Consider the following 22,133-nt stretch of genomic DNA (forward strand, 5'->3'; position numbering starts at 1 on the left):
TTACGAATGCGTGGAAGAAATTCAAAGAGTTATATTTTAAGCTGAATCAATTCTGCACGATAAAGAAAGAAAGATGGGAAATTATCCTAAATGCCTTGTAGCCTCTCAAATATAAGTATGGACGTCATCATACCGATCCGCAAGACTCGACTAGACACTTTCTCTCATGGCCCTCCAGTTTGTGTCGTGACAACATTATTCCCTTTGTACGAAAATAACACTATCAAAATCCTTTTACAAAACTTACAACATTGTATACGGGTAAAACCGGTGTCGAAGTACAAGCCAAGCTCGAGAGATGGTAACAGGGGGCCTAGACCGAGGTAGGGATCTTATCAATTCTAAGTCCGGACCATAACACCCGCCCTCGCGGATATCGGGGTTGGGATTAGGAATCGGTCCTGGCCTTGTTCAATTTCGAAGAACATTGTCAGGTAGCGAAGATCGGCCGACAAAAGGCCGTGATATCCGTGATCGACCGAATATCACGGCGGAGATCTCGGCATATATCGACGTGAGATCAACAATCAATTAATTAGGGGATTTTTACCTTTTATCAAATTGTACCTAATATAGGGCGCCCCTACCCTATATATTAGGTACAATATATTGTAACACGCACTCAGAAGCAATATATTGTTATTTTTCTCTTAAGGTCTTATTCAACTGTGTTCTGGTATCGATTGAAATGCATCTCATTTCCCAAAATTGTAACTGTTCAATTTGTGTGGTTTGAGTTTACTTTATCATTGTTTATTTCAATTGAAACTGAATTTATCGCTTTTTGTCAATTTAATCCACGTATCCTTAAAATCACTTACGAATTCAATTGTTATCCGATTTTGAGGGTAAAAGGTTTGGCGCCCACCGTGGGGCTAAGGATAACAGTGGTTATTTGATACAAAATTCCATAACACACACTACTGTACACTTGTTCTTTGAAGTGCCTCTAATTTCAGGTTAAATCTCAAAATGTCAAACTCACAATTAGCACCCCTACCTGTTGACGATGAGTCCGGTCATCACGGTGAACATAACAACATAGCCCCTGGTAACGAGGTACCGCCCGTTGATCCCATATAAATTCCAGATGCGGAACCCGTTGGACGCTAACTCGCATGTAGCTATTGACACAAACCTGTCTACCGACCCCGAGAATAGCATCTGTGGTGGAGTCCGATCGGCAGCGCAAAATACTCAAAACAATGGAGGAGACGCAATCAATATACGGATGATCTTCAAAATGTTACAGGCTCAACAGGCGGAGATAGATTAGTTACAGAACCAAAGTCGCGCACCAAGCATAATTGAACCAGATCCGTCCCGGGAAGTCACCCGCAGGGAAGAACCAGTCGCAGAGAGGTCAAATGAAAATGAATCGGGGACTAACCCCGAGATCATAAAAATGCTCGAGAAGCTAACAAAACGGATAGAATCAGGAGAGACGAAAATCAAAGAAAATGACAAAATGGTAGAAACCAATAATTCCAGGGTCGATCTAATACCGGGAGCGTCGTCGATATTGAAAGGCCTGGATTCCAAGATGTTTGTGAAAAAACCTTTCCCTCCGAGTGCGGCTCCAAAACCGATCCCTAAAACATTCCGCATGCCCGAGATTCCTAAGTACAGTTGAATGACCGACCCAAACAAGCATGTTAATTCCTACACATGCTCCATCAAAGGGAACAACTTGGAGGATGATGAGATCGCGGTTGTCTTGTTGAAGAAATTCGGAGAGACCCTGTCAAAGAGACGTATCACAACTTGCCTCCTAATTCTTTTGACTCATTTGCTATGCTTGTAGACTCTTTTGTGAAAGCACACGCCGGGGCTATCAAGGTCGAAACCAGGAAGGCGGACCTTTTCAAAGTAAGATAGAAGGATAATGAGATGCTCAGGGAGTTTGTGTCCCGGTTTCAAATGGAAAGGATGGATCTGCCACCGGTCGCTGATGATTGGGCCGTTCAAGCTTTCATCGAGGGTCTCAAGGATCGAAGCTCGGTGGCTTCACAGCAGTTGAAACAAAATCTGATAGAATATCCGGCTGTTATCTAGGTCGACATGCATAACCAGTATTAATCAAAAATCAAAGTCTAAGATGATCAACTTGGGGCCCCTTCAGGGTCCGTTTATCCTATCATAGCCATCGTCGTAGTCAGGAGAGATATCAACCGTGAACCAATATCAAACAGGGATCGGTATCAGCCTTACAATGGAGAACGAAGAAGTAGCGGGTCCGGGTGCAATTCTATGCGAAGTGAAAGGAGAAGTGATCGAGGTCAAGGCAACCGCGGACTCATGATCAAGAACGATTTTGACAGGCCTATCGGGCCTAAGAAAGCATTGAGGTTATCGGAATATAACATTAACGTTGATGTTGCCGCCATTGTATCAGCTATCGGACGCATCAAGGACACCAAATGGCCTCGATCTCTACAATCTGATCCAAACCAAAGAGATCCTAACATGATGTACAAATATCATGGCACTCACGGCCACATAGGAGAGGATTGTAGACACTTGAGAGAGGAAGTAGCCCGGTTATTCAACAACGTGCACCTTCGAGAATTCCGGAGCGACCAAGCCAAGAACCATTTCAGGAATAGGGATTCCAATAAACAGAGTGAATAAGAAGAACCTCAACACATCATTAACATGATCATCGGTGGGTTCGATGTCCCTCAAGGGTCGATGTTGAAGCGCACCAGAGTATCCATCACAAGAGAAAAATGAACTCGAGATTACATACCGGAAGGAACCTTGTCTTTCAATGATGAGGACGCAGAATGGATTGTGCATCCCCACAACGATGCCCTGGTAATATCTGTACTCTTAAATAAATCTCGAGTTAAGCGTATATTAATTGATCCAAGTAGCTCCGCCAACATCATCCGATCGAGGGTCGTAGAACAGCTTAGCATATAAGATGAAATTGTACCCGCAGTCCGAGTTTTAAACGGATTCAACATGGCATGTGAAACCACTAAGGGGGAGAAAACATTACCAGTGAATGCCGCCGGGACCATCCAGGGGCATGTATCCACAACATGAGGGCAGTGTCCGAGACTTTTCACCAAGTGTTAAAATTTCCAACATCAGGAGGGGATAAAATAATCTACGGAGAACAACCAACAACAAAAGAAATGTTTGCGGTCAAAGAGGCAATTCTGATATCCACACTTGCAATGAAAAAGGGGCCAAGTTTGGCCATAAAGAAAGAAGCTAAATAGCAATTACCGACACCAGCCCCAATCCAATCAGAGAAATAGGGAACGGATGAAGACGATGACTACGGGGTTACCAGGTCTTTTATTGCCCTCCATGATTCCGATGCCACTAAATCGACAGTCAAGGAGATGGAACAGGTCATATTGATCGAGCATCTACCCGATCGAAAGGTATACCTGGGCCCGGGGTAAAGTCGCGAGTTTAGGAAAAAAACTCATTCAATTCCTTATAGCTAACATAGATTGTTTCGCTTGGTCCCCCTTGATATGACAAGTATCCCACGGGAGATAACCACTCACAAGCTGAGCTTGGACCCGAAATTCCACCCGGTCAAGAAGAAGAGGAGATCCCAGTCCAAGGTAAAACATGCTTTCATCAAGGACAATGTATCTAAAATCCTTAAAATAGGGTCCATTCGGGAGGTTAAATACTCGGTTTGGTTAGAAAACGCAGTGGTAGTCCCTAAAAAGGGGAATAAATTAAGAATGTGTGTAGACTATAAGGATTTGAATAAGGCATGTCCCAAGGAAACTTTCCCTTTGTCCAATATCGATCGCATGATCGATGCCACAGTCGGCCATGAGATCCTCAGTTTTCTCGATGCCTACTTCGGGTAAAACCAAATACGGATGAACCAGGATGATCATAAAAAACCTCTTTCATCACTAAATACGGCATATAGTATTATAACGTGATGCCATTCGAACTAAAAAATGTCGGTGCCACTTATCAACGCCTAGTAAAACGGATGTTCGAGGAACAAATAGGAAAATCAATGGAGGTTTACATTGACGATATGTTGGTAAAGTCCCTACAAGCAGAGGGCCATTTAAAACATTTGCAGGAAACTTTCACCATATTTAAGAAATACAATATGAAGCTGAAGCCAGAGAAATATGCGTTTGGAGTCGGATCAGGAAAATTTCTCGGTTTCATGGTATCCGACCGGAGAATTGAGATCAACCTTGACAAAATCAACACTATCGAAGATTTCATGGTTGTGGACAATGTATAGGCCGTGAAAAGGTTAACCGGACGCATAGCCGCCCTGGGGCGATTCATCTCGAGGTCCTCCGATAAGAGCCACCGATTCTTCACATTAATGAAGAAAAAGAATAACTTTTCATGGACCCCGTAGTGCTAACGGGCCTTGGAGGAACTCAGCAGTATCTATCGAGCCCACCGCTACTTCACACGCCGAAGGAAGACGAACAACTATACCTGTACTTGGCAGTATCAGAGATGGCAGTTAGTGGGGTCCTGGTCTGGGAAGAACAAGGTGTGCAATTTACAATTTACTTTGTTAGTCGGACTCTAGGTGAGGCCGAAACAAGATACCCTCACCTAGAAAAATTGGCGCTTGGTTTGGTAAGCGCCTCCAGGAAGCTGAAACCATATTTTCAGCGTCATCCTATATGTTTTAGGACTACTTACCCATTGTGAAATATAATATATAAACTCGAGCTCTCTGGATGGTTGGCCAAATGGGATGTGAAGATTAGCGGGTACGATATTAAATATCGACCCCGGACTGACATTAAGTCTCAAATTTTTTCGAATTTGTTGCCGACTTTATGCCACCCCTAATTCCCGAGGTCGAAAGAGAGTTGCTAGTAAACTCCCGGATGTCTTCGGGGATCTCGATCCTTTTTAAGGACGTTGCCTCGAACGCAAAAGGGTCTGGACTTGGCATCGTACTGAAGCCACCAACATGCAATGTAGTTAGACAATCTATTAGGACTGTGAAATTGACTAACAACGAGGCCGAATATGAGGCCATGATTGCAGGTCATGAACTAGCCAAAAGCTTGGGGGTGGAGGGGATCAAAGCTAAGTGCGATTCCCTCTTCGTGGTGAACCAAGTTAATGGGACATTCTATGTCAAAGAAGAACGGATGCAAAGGTACCTGGATAAGTTGCAGGTAACATTACATCGGTTCAAGGAGTGGACTTTGCAACACGTACCTCGGGATCAAAACAGTGATGCTGATGCCCTTGCTAACTTAGGGTCATCAGTCGAGGACGACAAGCTTAACTCGGGGGCAGTGGTACAACTGATTAGATCGGTAGTGGAAGAGGACCACGATGAGATAAACTCCACAAGCCTGACTTGGGACTGGAGAAACAAATATATAGAATATATGACTACCGAAAAACAGCCCTCGGATCTAAAAGAATTGAGGGCCCTGCATACGAAGGCAGCCTGATTTAGTTTTTCCGAAGATGGAACCCTATTTAGAAGAATATTTGATGTTCCACTAGCAATATGTCTAGGACCAGTAGATACCAAATACGTTATGAGGGAAGTTCACGAGGGAACCTGCGAAAATCATTCAGTCACCGAATCATTGGTTCAAAAAATAATCGGAGCCGGCTACTACTGGATCGATATGGAAAAGGACGCGAAGGAGTTCGTACAAAAATGTAATGAATGTCAAAGCCATGCTCCGATGATACATCAACCCGGGGAGCTACGGTATTCAGTTTTGTCACCATGGCCATTAGTGAATTGGGGAATGGACATCGTTGGCCCCTTCCTTTGGCACTCAATAAGGCTCAATTTATATTGTTTATGACTGACTATTTTACTAAAAGGGTGGAAGCCTAGGCATACGAGAAGGTCAGGGTGGGACCACTTCGTATGCCGGTTCGGAATGACGACTGAGATAGCGTGCAACAATGGGAAACAATTCATCGGCAACAAAGTGACCATGTTTATCGAACACCATAAGATCAAAAGGATCCTATCAACACCCTATCACCCTAGTGGGAACGGACAAGCAGAAGCGACCAACAAATACATACTCCAAAACCTCAAAAAGAGGTTAACCGACGCCAAAGGAAAATGGAAGGAAATCCTGCCCGAAGTCATGTGGTTGTCACGCCCCAATCGCGGGAAGCGCGACCGACGCTCAACCGAGTGAACCCGGTCGAGCAAGCATGTTAGATACTTTCTACCCAACTCACCCACGATAAAGAAAAGGACATAATTCAATTAATTAGACATTAGGAAGATCATATATAGATAATACTAAATCGTCTCATTGGTTACTTCACTTTTAAGTTTCAAGATACACACATTTTTATGATCCGAATGGAACAAGAGACCAAAACACAACATAATCTGCTTGACTTTTCTAGCACCCATGCACAACCCACATAGTGTCTACGGGGCCTCTAAAATATACAAAAGAGTGTTATGATAGTGTCGGCAATAAGGCCTCGGCTATACATCAATACGTGATAACAAAATGTACAAAAGATACATGACCGCGGAATGAGGTGGGGCTCACCAAGTCTGCTTGGAGAAAGGTGTACTACTATCACTGATCAACACTGCCTGCTAGAGAACCACATGCATCCATTTAAAGATGCAGCACCCCCGGGAAAAAGGGACAATAGTACTGTCGAATAGTACTAGTATGTAAAACTAAACACCATCTCAATCGAATGAATAATAATACAAGGGGAAACAATCATGAGTTCAATAAGAGCTTCAAACAATACTAAAACATCAAGTAAGGATCACATAAGTCCTCAAGCCAATTCCCATGTTCTTAGGTTGGGTGATCTTTAAAGCCAATGTACCATAATTCACAATACCTTCGTATTCTTACACGGATTTCGATCTCAACCCGATCGGCTAGGTCGTCTCATTTGAGACATCAACCATAACCATAATTTCATTATAATTTCCAGCACAGTTACCACCATGTGTGCGACATGGCTTCCGATCACGGCCCGATCGGCTAGGCCGTCTAACCCGAGACATTACCTTTTTCAGTTTATAATTTCCAGCACAATTACCACCATGTGTGTGGCATGGCAAATACCTGCCGAGCACCAACGCAAATTATATCTAACCTTTCTTGTTATCTATAATGGTAGACATGAATCCTAAAAAACCAACAATGACAGATAAGGGTATGAACATATATAACATTGGTCGACAAGGCTGTCATGAAGCTATGTATAAGGTACGAGCTGACAAGCTGCCATGAGAGACTATACAACAAAAATCAGTAGACAAGGCAATCCAAACTATACATGAGTCGACACCTGTCTATGAGCCTCTAAAGGAACATAAGTGCTACAACATTTCCGGAATAGGGCCCCGACATACCCATAATGTCTATAAAAAATGCATACCAAGACCACGGCAAGTCTAGAGAAGGGATCTCGCCAATAACCGTTGAACTGAGCAGCATATTCTGGTGGGGGAGCTTCACCTACCCATCTATTAGGACCTACAGCACGACATGCAACATCCACAAATAAAAAGGAAGTTAGTACGAATAAAGTACTGAGTATGTAAGGCAGGAAAGCGTAAGTAAGAATAGTAATGTAAACATGGATAGATAATATACAACCTGTAACATCTGAGTACCTCTGAGGGCTACTGACTTGTAATGCATGATACATACATATATATATATATATATATATACAAGCATAAACTTTTAAAACATACACCTCTGTGGGCATCATCATCATCATATCGTACCCGGCCGTAATAGGCTCGGTAAACATGTACCCGCCCCCCATAAGGCTCGGTAGAATCGTACCCGGCCACGTGAAGCTTGGTAAAACCCAACTGATCAGTGGTTGCACAATAGGTGTCATACCTCTCCGACTATAGCGCGGCTCGGTAGAGTAAAATAGATACATATATATGATGTTTGCTGGACTCATTGGAATCACATTTTGAACATTTCGGAGTGACGTAAGGTCGGTATCCTCCGTACATGTTATTAGGATTAACTCTTCATCAAGAATATTATAATAATCAGGAAGTACCAAAAACATTGATAACATAAGAATAAGAAAAGTAACATCAACATCAATCGTTCCATAAGAAGGTAAACAATGTAAGTATTGCTAGCTTCTAAGAGTGGAGTATCTTTGGAAGCCCGTTCATTAGATTATGAACAATCAGAGTCGTGCAAAAGAAGAAAAGGGATTGCCTCACATACCTTGTATATACTTCCCAACCTCAAGCTATGCAAATATTACGACTCCTTAGTCTACAATAAGAGAAATGACACTATCGTTATAGTTTAAGCGTCGTAACTAGTATGTATCGACCGCAACCTATTTTACGATGAAACGGACAGAACCTCCCCTATTTATATGGCTTCCCACAAGTTAAAACAACCACCAAACAGACCAACAACATCAATAATAATCATATTGAGCCTCACAAAATAGTCCACCAACCAACAACATTACTAACAAGCCTTTTGATATATATCTCACAAGTTCTAGCTTCAACAACTTAGCCGTAACTTGAACAATCTTAAATACATGTAGGCTAAGAGGTTACTTATCTTTAAGAAGAAATAAAAACTCCAGTTTTACCTTAATTGACCACGAAATATCTCTCCAATGCTGTCAGAAGAACAAGGAAGTGAAACTAGCAATCAATTATGGTTTTTGGCACTAGAATCACTTTAGAAGACTTGAAATAACCTATGGTTGATATTAAAGACTCGAGAGAGTATTTTACAGAACATAAACCACTTAAAACAACTTCCCACACGCGCTGGAACAACACAAAAACCAGCAACAATAAGAAGAACAAGAAACTTACTTGCGCCACGGGATTTCTGACACTTGATTTGTGTTGTTTGCACTTTGTTTTGGTCTTGGATCATGAGAGAACATTGAGAGAGTGTTTTTAGGGTTCTATGGTCTGAATATACTGAAAAGGAATGACTTAAAATAGGGTTGAGGCATGTTATATATATCCATATGTCTCGACCTCCCACACACGAAAATGAAAATATCTCTCTACTTCGAGATCGTATTGACGAACAATTTAATGCGTTGGTGTTACACCCCATATTTTCGTACGTGAAAGTATGCCATACATAAATTGATGGAAGCTCAGAAATGATATGTTACATCCCGCATTTTCGTATGTTAACATTTCGTCGTAAGTTAATCGACGTAAGTTCAGGAATCGTATTATTTTGAGATTATAAGCATTATACTATTTCAAACGAGTGATGAGAAAATTCGTGAGGGTGAGAGGGTAAGAAAATCGAAGAAAATAAATTTCGTCAAAGTTTGACATTTTGGGATAAAATATGGCCCGAGCTAAAATATCCGGTATTTATGGACTAGTACCATACAAGGTACCCCATGACCATGATAGTAAGGTGTATAAGGTGTGTTAAAAGGGAGTAGTATTCTAAGTAATTTGACATAATTCTTAGTTATATGGGTAATTGGTTAATTATTGGTTTAATGAGAGATTAACCATGTAATTAAGGATTTGTGGATAATTAATAAGCGAGGACAAACGCCCCCACGTGGCAGCCCATGAAATGATTAATAAAGTCATCAAGTGACTCATATGATATGAAGAAAGGTGGCACATATTTGAGGGGTTCTTGGCTAAGTCATCACCCACTAAGATAAGTGTCTTTTTGTTATATAACTATACAAGCTCTCCTAATCAATTGCTACTGTTTCATTTATTATCCAAAAGAGCTAGCTGCTAATACTTTAGTGTTAAAGACATTAGAGGGATTTCAAAAAGTATCGTTTCCCTACTTTTAAAGAAGAATTTCATTTCAGAATCTTGTGTCATACATTTGGTTTGGCAATACTATGTTATTGAAGATATTCTTGCCTAGATATTCCTATCAATTGAGAGATTGGAGGATACAAATTTTTCCCTACTTCGATCCGCCGATTACGTGTTATCGCAATTGATGTGTGTTAGAGGGATTGTCAAGAGAATCGGCTCAGGTATGTTAAGGCTATCCCTTCTTTCTTTTTGGCATGATCTATACGACACGAACGAAACAGGCAGATGCACAAATTTCATAAATGACTCTATTCATAGAAATACTAGAGATGCTTATGTTCTTGTTTCCCCATGTGTCATATTATTTTATCATCTGTTCATGGGTCTCAAAAATACGTAAGTTGGTAAAGTTTATTTCATGATATTAATCAGAGGCATAATGATCTTATGATGTACCGAGAGATTTTATTAACGTATTTCATATACATTTCATGCATTTATACATGCACATTGACCCATGACCAGATGGTGTTATATACGCATATATATATGTATATATATGTATATGGGATATGGGAAAGGTTATGGCATTATATACGCACCACCACCTGATCAGCTGGTATAAGTTGATGATTTTGCCCACAGTGGCTGAGATGATATGTTGGGATGCCCTCAGAGGCCTGATGATGTTATGAAACATGTACCTATGCACGACATGAAATTCATACGCATATGCACGACACTATAATTATTTCATGATTTACAGAGTTATCCAGACTTATAGGTTGAGTCATTTACTCTATATTTCTTCCATGTTTGTTATGTACTTATTTATGTGCCTTACATACTCGGTACATTACTCGTACTGACGTTCCTTTTGCCTGGGGACACTGCATTTCATGCCCGCAGGTCCCGATAGACAAGTCGAGAGCCCTCCAAGTAGGCTATCAGGTCAGTAGAAGATGTTGGTGCACTCCATTTGCTTCGAAGTTGCTTGTTTGGTTAGTATGATTTAGACGTGTATTGTTGGGTATGGCAGGTTTCTGTCCCGACCTTTATGAAAATTATGTATTCTTAGAGACTTGTAAATAGATGTCATGTACGTAAAAGATTGCATGGCCTTGTCAGCCTATGTTCAGTATACGAGTGGTTATTTTGGTCTTATAGGCCCGTATGTCTTATGTATAAGTTGGTATCACATGTTGTATTCTACTTATCTCACGGCAGCCTTCCGGCTAAGTTATCTATGATAGTATGACATGATAAGATACGTTATGTTGGTACTCAGTTGAGTAAGGTATCGGGTGCCCATCGCGGCCTATCGGTTTGGGTCGTGACAAAAGTGATATCATAGTAGTTCTGTCCTAGGGAGTCTACAAGCCATGTCTAGTAGAGTCTTGTTTATGGGTGTGTCATGCACCACACTTATAAGAAGGAGGCTACAGGGCATTTAGGACTGTCACTCTTTCTTCTTACTCTAGATCGTGTGGTAGATCTCGGTTGTAAGAACTCAATTTTCTAAATTCTATCTTATTCATAATACGACGATGCCTACATCTAGAAAGATGTTTGATAAGGGATTGAATATGGCTGTGGAAGAATTGAGTCAGAGGAACTCGATTTTGCATCATGCTTATGATGAATGTAAGGTCTCCAGCAGAACATGAGGACACTAAGACGTGCAAGCTTATTAATATGGATCCCTAAGGCAAGAATATCTATCCACTCTTATGGTAAAAAAAGGAATAAGTGATTCAGAAGCTTGATACAAGTTTCAACAAGTAAAAGAAGCAAGGTGAATAAGGGTACGAGGCACCCAGTTAATGAATATTATCAGTATTTCACACTGAGGTATATCAATGTAAGCATTTTGAGTTACGTTCAACGGTAACAGAGGTATGTACAATTGGCCACACCAATATCAGTTGTGCCCTATGGGGGCTAACAGAAGTAGTATAAGAGAAGGACGGATATTAGGATCCTGCTGGGGTTAGAGTGACCCAAAATGACAGATGGATTATTTGCGTTAGTTGACATTTCCGAAGGATATTGCAAATATGCTAATATATCTCCTTGTGAGACACCCAGATGGTGCACTCTAGGATAGTATAGCTAGATATAAATACTAGAATGTCCAAGGACAGGCACTGGAATCCTGGAAGGAATAAATATTATCTTAGTATGGCTCTCATCCCTAGTAGAGCGAGAATGCTGGGCAACCCAAAGAGCAAATGAATGAAGAAGGGGGAGCTAAAGCCGAAAGCATATTTTGTCGATGTTTTCAGAAAAAAAGTGATAGACAAAAATATTAGCAGGGAAATAAGAAGAGAGATAATGAAGCAATATGAGTAAGATATGAGACATGGATTACAACGGTGGATCAAAACGATGACAATATTACAGAGTCTATAGTCAAGTGAAGGAAAATACGAGAGGTGACAGGCCTTGAGACAACAAAAGAATATAGGCCATAAAGTCATATCCTTATTTCGAGAAATAAGTTCGTGACTCCAACGCGACTACCAGAAGGGAGAGTTAGACCACAGAGTAATAGAAATTAGTATGGGCTGGTGAACAAGATAAACTAAATATGGATTAGGGACTAAGTGGTTTGATAATTGTCGGCATCATGAGAAATTCAGAGATTGCATTTCAGCAATAATATAATGGATGACAGAAGAATAACCCTTAAAGGTCATTCAGGAAGACGCTTTCCTAAAGCAAGCAATGTGAGAAAAGTTAAGCTTAAAGTACTAAGTGTGCCAGTTACACTAAGTGTTACCCTCGTGAGTAAGGAATTTTGTTATCCTTAGTGCAGAAGGATTACCGGACGGCGGGTAAGAGTCATCGATGATGTGAAAAGATGCCAAAGAGGTAAAATATCTATACGTAGATGATCATAGCGCTAAATCTTAGTACTTCCCTAAAGAGGGGAATATGGAGTGAGGTGGCATTAAATCAGAATTAAGCGATTCTAGTAACTATGAAATGGTAAAAGAATGCGATAAAAAAATGAGAAAAGGAGTGAGATTGCACTTATCCAAATCCTACAGATATGCTACAATTCCGGAATATTATGCAAGCACGACGTCAAGAAAAGGAAGTAAGGGTTCATGCCCGGAATGTTATTGATAAATAAGGAGCCAGTGCAAGAGGTAAGTTATACAAAGGAAATAACCCAAGAGAGATTATGCGGAATATTGATATGAGAATTGGCCAACGAGTAGTTAGCAATTGATTCAGGAAGAGCCTAGTTATGGCTAGACAGGAGGTTACAGACGAATGAGCAGATCGTGAAAGATAAACATAGTAAAACCCAATATAGTAAATTCAGCCTCGCAGTAATGTCATTGTACTACTCAAAATATATTCAGATAGGAGTCGGGATAGTTAAAGGTATCGTATGAATGTTACCAGAATAAAAGAGAGTGCCACTGGGAAGACAGTCAAAATATCAGTGCAGAAGCAGCCCTACAAGCACAAGGGCATGGAGGTAAGTAACTACGAATAATTATAAGCAAGGAATGTCATCAAAAGGTCTATAATAAGCTCACATCTTTGCAAGAATTAGAGGGTCATCCCTAAGTACTACAATAAAAAACTAGATGAGGAAGTAAGAAAGAAGGCTTCGACCTAAGCTCAGTGACCTAAAGAGGAAGTGATCTTATAACAACAGTCTCACAACAACGTTGTATGTACTCTATGAGAAAGTGGCACCTACCATGGCTAAGGAACGGGAAGAAAAAAAATCAAAAGTAATATTCGAGACCATGTGAGTTGCATAAAAATTCCGGCATGTGTGGGAACTAAGGTAAGCTAAGTATACACGCAACAGAGGGGCATAAAGACCAGGAAAAGTAATAGCTTACATTTAAAGGATGCTCAGAGGGAACAAAAGGGATTATGCACTTAAGACTTCAGAGTGATATCCATGCACCATATATGTTGTCATTCATACAGACATAGAAGAATTCGGTATAAGTTAAAAGAAAGAATTGAGTCCAGGGCATAGACAAAGGATTGAATTGTTAGGAGATTGTATCATGGATATTCCATAATGCCCATGAAAGGCTAAAGTAATAACTAATACCAGAAGCCGTAGATCGGAAGATAGCTTAAGCCTACATAAAGGCTGATCAGAAGGAAGTGGAAACTAAAAGAGTTACATCAACCAAGGAAATCAAGAGTCTTATTATTGGACCCAGAAAATTATAGAAATCGTGGTTGAGAACATTGCAGGATCACTCTTAATATCAGAGGTACAAGAAAGATAGTATATTAGCCATGTTCTATAATGGCTCTACGATAAGGCCAGTTAGAAGAGTACCAACCTCAGTATGAAGCTCCCACCGAATTTTATATGCACCAGAGATGCAAGTATTATAATAAAGCTTCAAGTTATGGACGTGAATTATACCTATGTGGAAGGAAGGTCATGAAAAAGATAGAAAATACGATGCAAGATTTTAAGGAAAGTAAGGTAAAGGTGAACAACATACTAGATACTCAGGTGCATAAGATTGTGAATAATCCATACTTCAGATTGAGGGCTAGAAGCATTAGAATTCAGTATCCAGGGAGCATGGCGACATCGTCAATGGCATATCTTCCAACCTATAGTTTCCAGGTATCGAGAAGTCTAGTAAAAAGAGTAAAGAAGAGTTAGAAACGATACGGTGTCTCGCTTGATGTTTCAGAATGACACAAGAAAATCTATGGTGCAAGCAAGTTGAAGGAAGGTTGCGAGTAGTATAAATAGATATGTGTAGGTCACAAGCTAAAGTATGGTAAAGCGACAAGGCTTTAGGAAGATAAGAGTAAGGATAAGAAAGGGCGAGTGAGAAGGTGATAAGAATGGATAAGTCCTCGGGATTAAGCTCATGAAAATAAGGAAGCTGATGATTTCTATAAATTATAGAAAGCTCAGTATAGCCCGAATGAACTCAAAGGAGTCTAAGACTAATAGCATTTAGACGAGATAGAATGCTGCCCTGGTAATAGAATGAGGGTGTAATTGTGATGGGTAAAGAATGACGTTTGGGCCTTCGATTGAGTAATGACTTGAAGAGGATTTCACAAATTGTATGGGATTAAAATACCACGTAAGGTGAATCACATTGGGATACTATGAAATATGGTTATGGAAGCATGATATCGCCCCTAGGTGGATCCGTCTAATCATTTCAGATATTCCCCGATAAGACGTGAGCCCTAGCGGCCGTGTTACATAAGAGCTCAAGTTTTCAGTGGTAGATTGTAGATCAATATTGAGGTGAATCAACAAGGGATGGATAAAAGTTACAAAGTATGAGATGGGATTAGGCCACCAGTCTTAAGGATAAGCAACGAGAGTAACCTGGAGTTGGTAGCAGATCTAAATAACGATAAATCGAAGTAAGAGTTATGGTATAGTATGGCCTATTTAGATATAGTAAAGCTAATGACGCTCAGAGGGATAGCTTGACATAATTTAGTATATGTTCACAAAGTGAGGCCTGGAGATTGGCTAAAAGCTAGAGGAAAGAGGAGGGAAGAGTCGCATAGGCTCACATAATAGGAAGAAGTCATGCAGGATGCATGATAGAAGGTAGCAAAAGTTATGAGATTGGAAAGATTCCCACCACAAGTCATGGTGAGAGAAAAAGTCATAAAGGGGGGAATGCCCTGGCCTTTGGAATTATTCACAGAACAGTTGCCTAGATGTCAAAGAGAGTACTTAAGTATTCGGAAGGCATATGTCATGAAAATGATAAGTGCATCAGTCAACATTCGAGGACGAATGTTCCAAAGGGGAGAATGATGTTACACCCCATATTTTCATACATGAAAGTACGCCATAAATAAATTGATGGAAGCTCGGAAATGAGATGTTACATCCTGCATTTTCGTATGTTAAAGTTTCATCGTAAGTTAATCGACGTAAGTTTAAGAATGAGATTATTTTGAGATTATTATGCTATTTCAAACGAGTGATGAGTAAATTCGTGAAGGTGAGAAGGTAATCAAATCGAAGAAAATGAATTTCGTCGAAGTTTGACAATTTGGAATAAAATATGGCCCGAGCTAAAATACCTGGTATTTATGGATTAGTACCATACAAGGTACCCCATGACCATGATAGTAAGGTGTATAAGGTGTGTTAAAAGGGAGTAATATTCTAAGTAATTTGTGATAATTCTTAATTATGTGGGTAATTGATTAATTATTGATTTAATAGGAGATTAATCATGTAATTAAGGATTTATGGATAATTAATAAGTGGGGACAAAGGCCCCCACGTGGCAGCCCATGAAATGAGTAATAAAATCACCAAGTGACTCATACGATATGAAGAAAGGTGGCACATATTTGAGGGGTTCTTGTCTAAGTCATCACCTACTAAGATAAGTCTCTTTTTGTTATATAACTATACAAGCTCTCCTAACCAATTGCTACTATTTTATTCATTATCCAAAAGAGCTACCTGCTAATTCTTTAGTGTTAAAGACATTAGAGGGATTTCCAAAAGTATCGTTTCCCTACTTTTAAAGAAGAATTTCATTTCAGAATCTTGTGTCATACTTTTGGTTGGCAAAACTATGTTACTGAAGATATGTTTGCCTAGATATTCCTATCAATTGAGAGATTGGAAGTTGCCCTACTTCGATCCGCCGATTACATGTATCGCAATTGACGTGTGTTAGAGGCATTGTCAAGAGAATCGGCTCAGGTATGTTAAGGATATCCCTTCTTTCTTTTTGGGATGATCTATACGACACGAACGAAACGAGCAGATGCACAAATTCCATAAATGACTCTATTCATAGAAATACTAGAGATGCTTCTGTTCTTGTTTCCCCATGTGTCATATTATTTTATCATCTGTTCATGGGTCTCAAAAATACGTAAGTTGGTAAAGTTTATTTCATGATATTAATCAGAGGCATAACGGTCTTATGATGTACCGAGAGATTTTATTAATGTATTTCATATGCATTTATACATGCACATTGACCATGACCATATGTCATTATATACACGTGTATATATATATATATATATATATATATATATATATATATATATATATATATATATATATATATGTATATGTGATATGGGAAAGGTTATGGCGTTATATGCGCACCACCACCTGATCAGCTGGTATAAGTTGATGATTTTACCCACAGTGGCCGAGATGATATGATGGGATGCCCTGAGAGGCCTGATGATGTTATGAAACATGTACCTATGCACAACATGACATTCATACGCATATGCACGACACTATAATTATTTCATGATTTACAGAGTTATCCAGACTTACAGGTTGAGTCATTTACTCTATATTTCTTCCATGTCTGTTATTTACTTATTTATGTGCCTTACATACTCGATACATTACTCATACTGACATCCCTTTTGCCTGGGGACGTTGCGTTTCATGCCCACAAGTCCCGATAGACAGGTCGAGAGCGCTTCAAGTAGGCTATCAGCTCAGCGAAAGATGTTGGTGCGCTCCATTTGCTTCGGAGTTGCTTGTTTGGTTAGTATGATTTAGACGTGTATTGTTGGGTATGGCGGGAGTCTGTCCCGACCTTTATGAAAATTATGTATTCTTAGAGGCTTGTAGATTGATGTCATGTACGTAAAAGATTGTATGGCCTTATCGGCCTATGTTCTGTATACGAGTGGTTGTTTTGGTCTTATAGGCCCGTATATCTTATGTATAAGTTGGTATCACATGTTGTATTCTACTTATCTCATGGCAGCCTTCCGGCTCAGTTATCTATGATAGTATGAAATGACAAGATACGTTATGTTGGTACTCGGTTGAGTAACGTACCAATTGCCCGTCGCGGCCCATCGGTTTGGGTCATGACAGTTGGAAACTAGATTTAAAGATCTACAATGTGGTGGGTAGATCACCCCGTAATTCCAATTGAATTGGGATAAAAGCTTAGTAATATTTGGCCTAAAGTTTAAGTAAAATTATGAACGTAAGTTGCGACAACTTTTGTCGACATTTGTTTCATAACTCGCTTGACTTCAAGACTTATGATATGGATGTTATATGATTCAAATACCTTAAAATACGACCTCTTGGAAATATTAATCACCTCTAGTTTCACCCGAAAATACGGGTTACAACATCCTTGATTCGTTTAACTTCTAATGCTTGTTAACCACTCTTACACACCCTTGTATCGTTAAGACCAATAGGATTAACTTCTTATCATCTCAATGATAATTTCATCTCAGATTTACGTTGACTAACTTATGGCGTGATCTAACGTAAGCGAATATGAGTTGTAACACCCTCCCCCCTTAGGAACATTTATTCTCGAATGTAAGGGTTTATGGGGAGTCGAACTTATCCTGGATTCCGACGGAAATTTACGGATGCGTTTCCCCTATAAAATGGACACTAGCCAAACTTGCAAGCAGTTAAACCCAACCTATGGCCTTAAATGGCTATACAAAGCATTATGGATATGTACATTATCTGCATATCACCATTTTATATTAATAAAGAGTATTCTCAAGCTATTGCTTACCTCATAGAGCTGTTTCACCTTCTAATGTGTCCTGCGTTCCCCTGGCATCCTCGTAATCTTAAATCTGGAACAGGTAAGGATTTTTTAGACTTCATCTCCTCTTTTGCTTCCCATGTCATTTCTTTCGTATTCTTGTTCCTCCACAATTCTTTGACGGAAGCTACATCCTTTGTTCTCGGCTTGCGGACTTATCGATCTAATATAGCCACTGACACTTCTTCATATGATAGATCCTCTGTAACTTGTACATCTTTGATAGGGATGACCCGAGAAGGGTCTCCAATACATTTCATCAACATAGATACACGGAATACCGGGTGAACAAATTCCAATTCGGATGACAATTCTAACTCATAAGCAACCTGTCCAATTTGTCGAAGAATTTTGTACGGCCCGATATACCGCGTACTCAGCTTACCCTTCTTCCCAAAATGCATAACACCCTTCAACGGCGAGATCCTCAAGAAAACCCAATCACCAACCTCAAACTCCAGATTACGACGTCGGACGTCGGAATAAGACTTTTGCCTGCTTGGTGCCGTCCTCAATTGCTCTTGTATCACTTTCACATTCTCAATGGCTTGGTGAATCAAATCTCGCCCATATAATTCTGTCTCCCCGACTTCAAACCCTCCAACTAGTGATCTACATCTCCTCCCGTACAGTGCCTCGTACAGGGCCATTTTAATACTGGAATGGTAGCTATTATTGTAGGCGAATTCTATGAGTGCCAGATGGTCATCCTAATTCCCCTTGAAATCTAGAACACATGCTCGTAACATATCTTCAAGTGTCTGAATGGTACGTTCAGCCTGTCCGCCAGTATGCAGATGGAATGTAGTATTGAGATTCACTTGTGTGCCTAAAATCTTCTGAAAAGACCTCCAAAAGTTAGCCGTAAATTTTGCTCCTCGGTTTGATATAATAGATATCGGCACACCCTGAAGCCTAACAATCTCGTTGATATAAAACTTCGCACAATCTTTAGCCGTGTAAGTTGTCTTAACTGGCAGAAAATGGGCACATTTTGTAAGTCGATCAACTATCACCCAGATGGAATCAAACTTATGATAATAGCGAGGTAATCCAATAATGAAGTCCATATCAATCACCTCCCATTTCCAGGTCGGAATCTCTATATTCTGAATTAATCTATCAGGTTTCTGATGCTCGATCTTTACTTGTTGACAATTAAGACACTAGCTACAAATTCTGCAATAGACTTCTTCATGTTATCCCACCAATATTGCTCCTTAATGTCATGTTACATCGTTGTCGAGCCGGGATGGACGAAATATTGGGACTGATGAATCTCAATCATAATCTTCTCTCGCAACCTTGCCACATTAGGCACATATAATGGGCCATGGTATCTTAGTGCCTCATCTCCTCCAATCTCGAAAGCAGAAATTTTACACTGCTGAATGCTCTCTCTCAATCGTACTAAGGTAGGATCTTCATATTGCCGTGCTTTTACCTCAGCTACCAAATATGATTCGGACGTATTCTGTACAGTAACACCTCCGTCATCAGAGTCTAACAATATGATTCTCCTACTGGCTAGCTGATGAATCTCTTTAGTCAACCCCTGTCTACCTGCCTCAATATGTACTAAGCTTCCCATTGACTTACGGCTGAGAGCGTCTGCCACAACATTGGGTTTACCGGGATTGTACAATATCTTGACATCGTAATCTTTCAATAATTCAAGCCACCTACGTTGCCTCAAATTCAACTCCTTCTGCTTGAAGATGTATTGTAAACTCTTGTGATCTGTGTAGATGTCAACATGGACACCGTATAAGTAGTGCCGCCATATCTTCAAAGCATATATTACTGCAACAAATTCCAAATCATGAGTCAGGTAATTCTTTTCATGCTTCTTCAATTGTCTTGATGCATAAGAAATCACCTTCCCACGTTGCATCAATACGCACCCCAAACCTATACCTGAGGCATCACAATATACCACATAACCTTTTGTTCCTTCTGGAGAGTGAGCACTAGCGCGGATGTCAATCGATTCTTTAGCTCCTAAAAACTATGTTCACAAGCGTCAGACCACTGGAACTTGGTAGCTTTCTGTGTTAACTTAGTCAATGGTGCTGATATAGAGGAAAACCTTCTACAAACTGCCTATAATATCCTGCTAGCCCCAGGAAGCTGCGGATTTCTGACGGTATTATATGTCTCAGCCAATTCTACACTTCATCGATCTTCTGAGTGTCAACACTAGTGCCCTCGTCAGATATCACATGAACAAGGAATGCTACTGCGTTTAGCGAGAATTCACATTTGGAGAGCTTAACATATAACTTACGATCCTGAAGGGTCTGTAATACTATCGCAAGTGTCCCACATGTTACGCCTCCGAACAAGAATACACAAGAATGTCATTAATGAATACGATCACGAACTTAGTCGAGCCTTCAAATCACATCAAACAACGTCGAATTCATGAATCGCACCACATTACAAGCTTAATTACCTTTAAAATTTCAACTTCTACATTCTATGCCGAAACCTATCAAATTACGTCCGATTGACCTCAAATTGTGCACACAAGTCATAATTGACATTACAGACCTACTCCAACTTCCGAAAATGGAATCCGACTCCAATATCAAAAACTCCACTTCCGATCAAACTTCTCAAAATTATCCAAATTTCCAACTTTCGCAAAATGACCCCAAAATGACCTACGGACCTCCAAATCCACTTTCGGACGCGCTCCCAATACCAAAATCACCATATGGAGCTATTCCCAGACTCGGAATCCCAAACGGGCATCGATAACCTTGAAATGCACTTCAACTCAAATTAATGAAATTCTTCCAAAATGCTAACTTCTACAATAGGTGCCGAAACGCTCCCAGGACATCTAACAACCAATCCGAACAGACGCCTGGGTTCAAAATCATCATACGAACCTGCTGGAACCTTCAAATCCCGATTTTGAGGCCGTTTACCCTAAAATCCAATCTTAGTCAATTCTTCTAACTTAAAGCTTTAGAAATTCGAATTTTCTTTCCGATCAAACTCCGTACTTCCCAAAATTCAATTCCGACCATAGGCACAAGTCATAATACCTGAAGTGAAGCTGCTCATGGACTCCAACCGCCGAACGACGTGCTAGAGCTCAAAACGACCGGTTGGGTCGTTACACCAGACATATGGCGAGAGGGCCATCGAACATACTTCTGAACAAGGTTCCATCTTCGGACAAGGTGAATCGCCTATGTGCGCAGGGTCCTCTGTTATGCCCCAAACTTGGGGAGGCGTGGCTGGCACCCGGTGCTGTGCTGGCCCAAGCGAATCACTCTGTAACTCATGATCGTTCGACTAAAACTAGAACATACATAGGTCGAGTTGGCTGAACTCATTCCTTTTGTATCTATCATGGGCCAACATGGCCACGACTCATAATGTAAAAGTGTAAGTGGGAAAACACTGTATTACAGAAACATTTTTTTTTCTTAAAACATAAATACATATGTGCCGTCAAGGCCTCTGACATACTGTACAAAATGAACCTCTGTCTACAAAGCCTCTAAGATTATTTGACATCAAATGGGATAGGGTACCGGCGTACCGATAAGTCTGTAGAAAAACTCTAACACGATGACTCATAGACTCGGCTGCACTCCGACTAAGGTGGAGTCTTACTGATCCTTCGCTGAATGCCAATTTCGTCTACTATGAGGGCTCGTCAAACTGATTCTACCCGTCTATCAGGACCTGCAGCACGACATGCAACATCCACCAATAAAACGGATGTCAGTACGAATAATGTACTAAGTATGTAAGAAAGGAAAGCATAAGTAAAAACAGTA

General features: G+C 40.3%; 1 protein-coding gene across 1 annotated transcript; it reads right to left on the reverse strand.

The window, feature by feature from the left end:
* Nucleotides 1-19,564: 19,564 nt before the first annotated feature.
* LOC138910092 (uncharacterized) lies at nt 19,565-19,924 on the reverse strand. Its single transcript, XM_070201315.1, has one exon. The coding sequence runs from the start codon at nt 19,922-19,924 to the stop codon at nt 19,565-19,567; it is 360 nt and encodes a 119-aa protein (XP_070057416.1).
* Nucleotides 19,925-22,133: the final 2,209 nt, after the last annotated feature.

This window comes from Nicotiana tomentosiformis, chromosome 1, assembly GCF_000390325.3.
Source record: "Nicotiana tomentosiformis chromosome 1, ASM39032v3, whole genome shotgun sequence".
Lineage (NCBI taxonomy): Eukaryota > Viridiplantae > Streptophyta > Magnoliopsida > Solanales > Solanaceae > Nicotiana > Nicotiana tomentosiformis.